The 1775-nt window shown below is 56.3% G+C and overlaps 1 protein-coding gene across 1 annotated transcript in view; it reads right to left on the bottom strand.

Annotated features, from left to right (window-relative positions):
* The window catches only part of CTDP1 (CTD (carboxy-terminal domain, RNA polymerase II, polypeptide A) phosphatase, subunit 1), an 88274-nt gene that overhangs the window by 54422 nt on the left and 32077 nt on the right, over positions 1-1775 (bottom strand). The window contains exon 6 of the mRNA XM_011975873.1: positions 1350-1500. Within this exon, the coding sequence (XP_011831263.1) occupies positions 1350-1500 (151 nt within the window). The remainder of the gene's footprint in view (positions 1-1349; positions 1501-1775) is intronic.

Consider the following 1775-nt stretch of genomic DNA (forward strand, 5'->3'; position numbering starts at 1 on the left):
GCCCGCCACCACGCCCGGTTAATTTTTTGTATTTTTAGTAGAGACGGGGTTTCACCGTGTTAGCCAGGATGGTCTCAATCTCCTGACCTCGTGATCCGCCTGCCTCGGCCTCCCAAAGTGCTGGGATTACAGGTGTGAGCCATGGCGCCTGGCCAGCAGGTTATTTCTTTACTGACTTGAGGACGTGAGCAGTATCACCCTTGTGCATAATTACTTGTCTTCACATCATCGATCTCAGGCAGCCATACAGCAGCAGCCATAATGTTACAAGTGAATGTTTCGAATTTCAATTACAAGAGGAATTAAAGGTCATGATCAAAATTCCTAGAAAGGCACTAAATATTAAAGGAGGATTCAAAATTCATTTCCCCACCAACAACAAAAGACTAAGACCAATCCAGAAAGATCTTTGAATTTTAAAACACTCAATCTAAACCTCTGGAGCCGGCACAGAGGAGCCCACACTGCCACTCGGGCCCACGTCCACGTGGGACAGACGGTCACCGTCCCACGTCGTCCCCTTGCTTTGTCCACGCGGGACAGACGGTCACCGTCCCACGTCGTTGTCCCCTCGCTTCGTCCACGTGGGACAGACGGTCACCGTCCCGCGTCGTCCCCTTGCTTCGTCCACATGGAACAGATGGTCACCGTCCCATGTCATCGTCCCCTCGCTTCGTCCACGTGGGACAGATGGTCACCATCCCGTGTCATTGTCCCCTCACTTTGTCCACGTGGGACAGACGGTCACCATCCTGTGGCATTGTTCCCTCGCGTCATACACATGGGACAGTCACCGTCCTGTGGCACTGTCCCCTTGCTTCATCCTGCTGGTGCAGACTGGAACTCACGCTACCACCCAGGGAGACAGAAGCAAACGCTAAATCCTAAGGGTACCCATGTGCAGGTAGGGGATGGTCACACTGTGTATAGTGAGAGCACCCGGCACGAGCACACACAAGTAGCCTGGCCTGAAGTCCCTGTGAACTGATTAAGAAGGTGTCTGTCAGAGTATCTCACAGAAGGTGGTTCTACGTGCCCACGTCGTCCTGACAAACTCCCAAATTGGCCCACCCAGTACTGCACCCGGCCAGAGCGGCTGCAGCCCCACCCGCCGGCCGCGGTGGCAGAATTCCCTTACCTCTCACAACCCCCTGCACAACGGCCAACTCCAAGACCACAACTGAGTTGCATGGGAGCTGCTTTTCTTTCTTCATCTTTAAGAAACCATCACCGAAAACAGGAAAGAAACCCACGGTTCCCACGGCCCCTCCGGCCGCGGCGGACTGACCTGCGATGGTGTGTGCGGAAACCCACGGTTCCCACGGCCCCTCCGGCCGCGGAGCACTGACCTGCGATGGTGTGTGCGTACAGCCGGCTGCCGAAGGTGAAGACGTGCAGCTCGTACAGCTTGGCGATCTTCTCCAGGAAGTCCTTGCAGTGCGGACGCAGGCGCGTGTGCAACATGGGCTCACCCCGGCCCAGCTGGAAGTGAAAGATGCCCTGAAAAGAACGGCAGCAACAGTCAGGAGAAAAGGTCTGAGAAGCCCCAGCGGCCCCCACAACCCGTGTGCCTGAGACAGGCGTCCTGAAGACATGCATATGCCTGCCCCTCCACATGGGACAGAGGACATGTGTGTGTACGCACCCCTCCACACGGGACAGAGGACACGTGTGTGTACACACCCCTCCACACGGGACAGAGGACACGTGTGTACACGCCCCTCCACACGGAGGACATGTGTGTGTACACGCCCCTCCACACGGGACAGAGGACA

The sequence above is a fragment of the Mandrillus leucophaeus genome, unplaced genomic scaffold (genome assembly GCF_000951045.1).
Source record: "Mandrillus leucophaeus isolate KB7577 unplaced genomic scaffold, Mleu.le_1.0 Scaffold16, whole genome shotgun sequence".
Taxonomy (NCBI): domain Eukaryota; kingdom Metazoa; phylum Chordata; class Mammalia; order Primates; family Cercopithecidae; genus Mandrillus; species Mandrillus leucophaeus.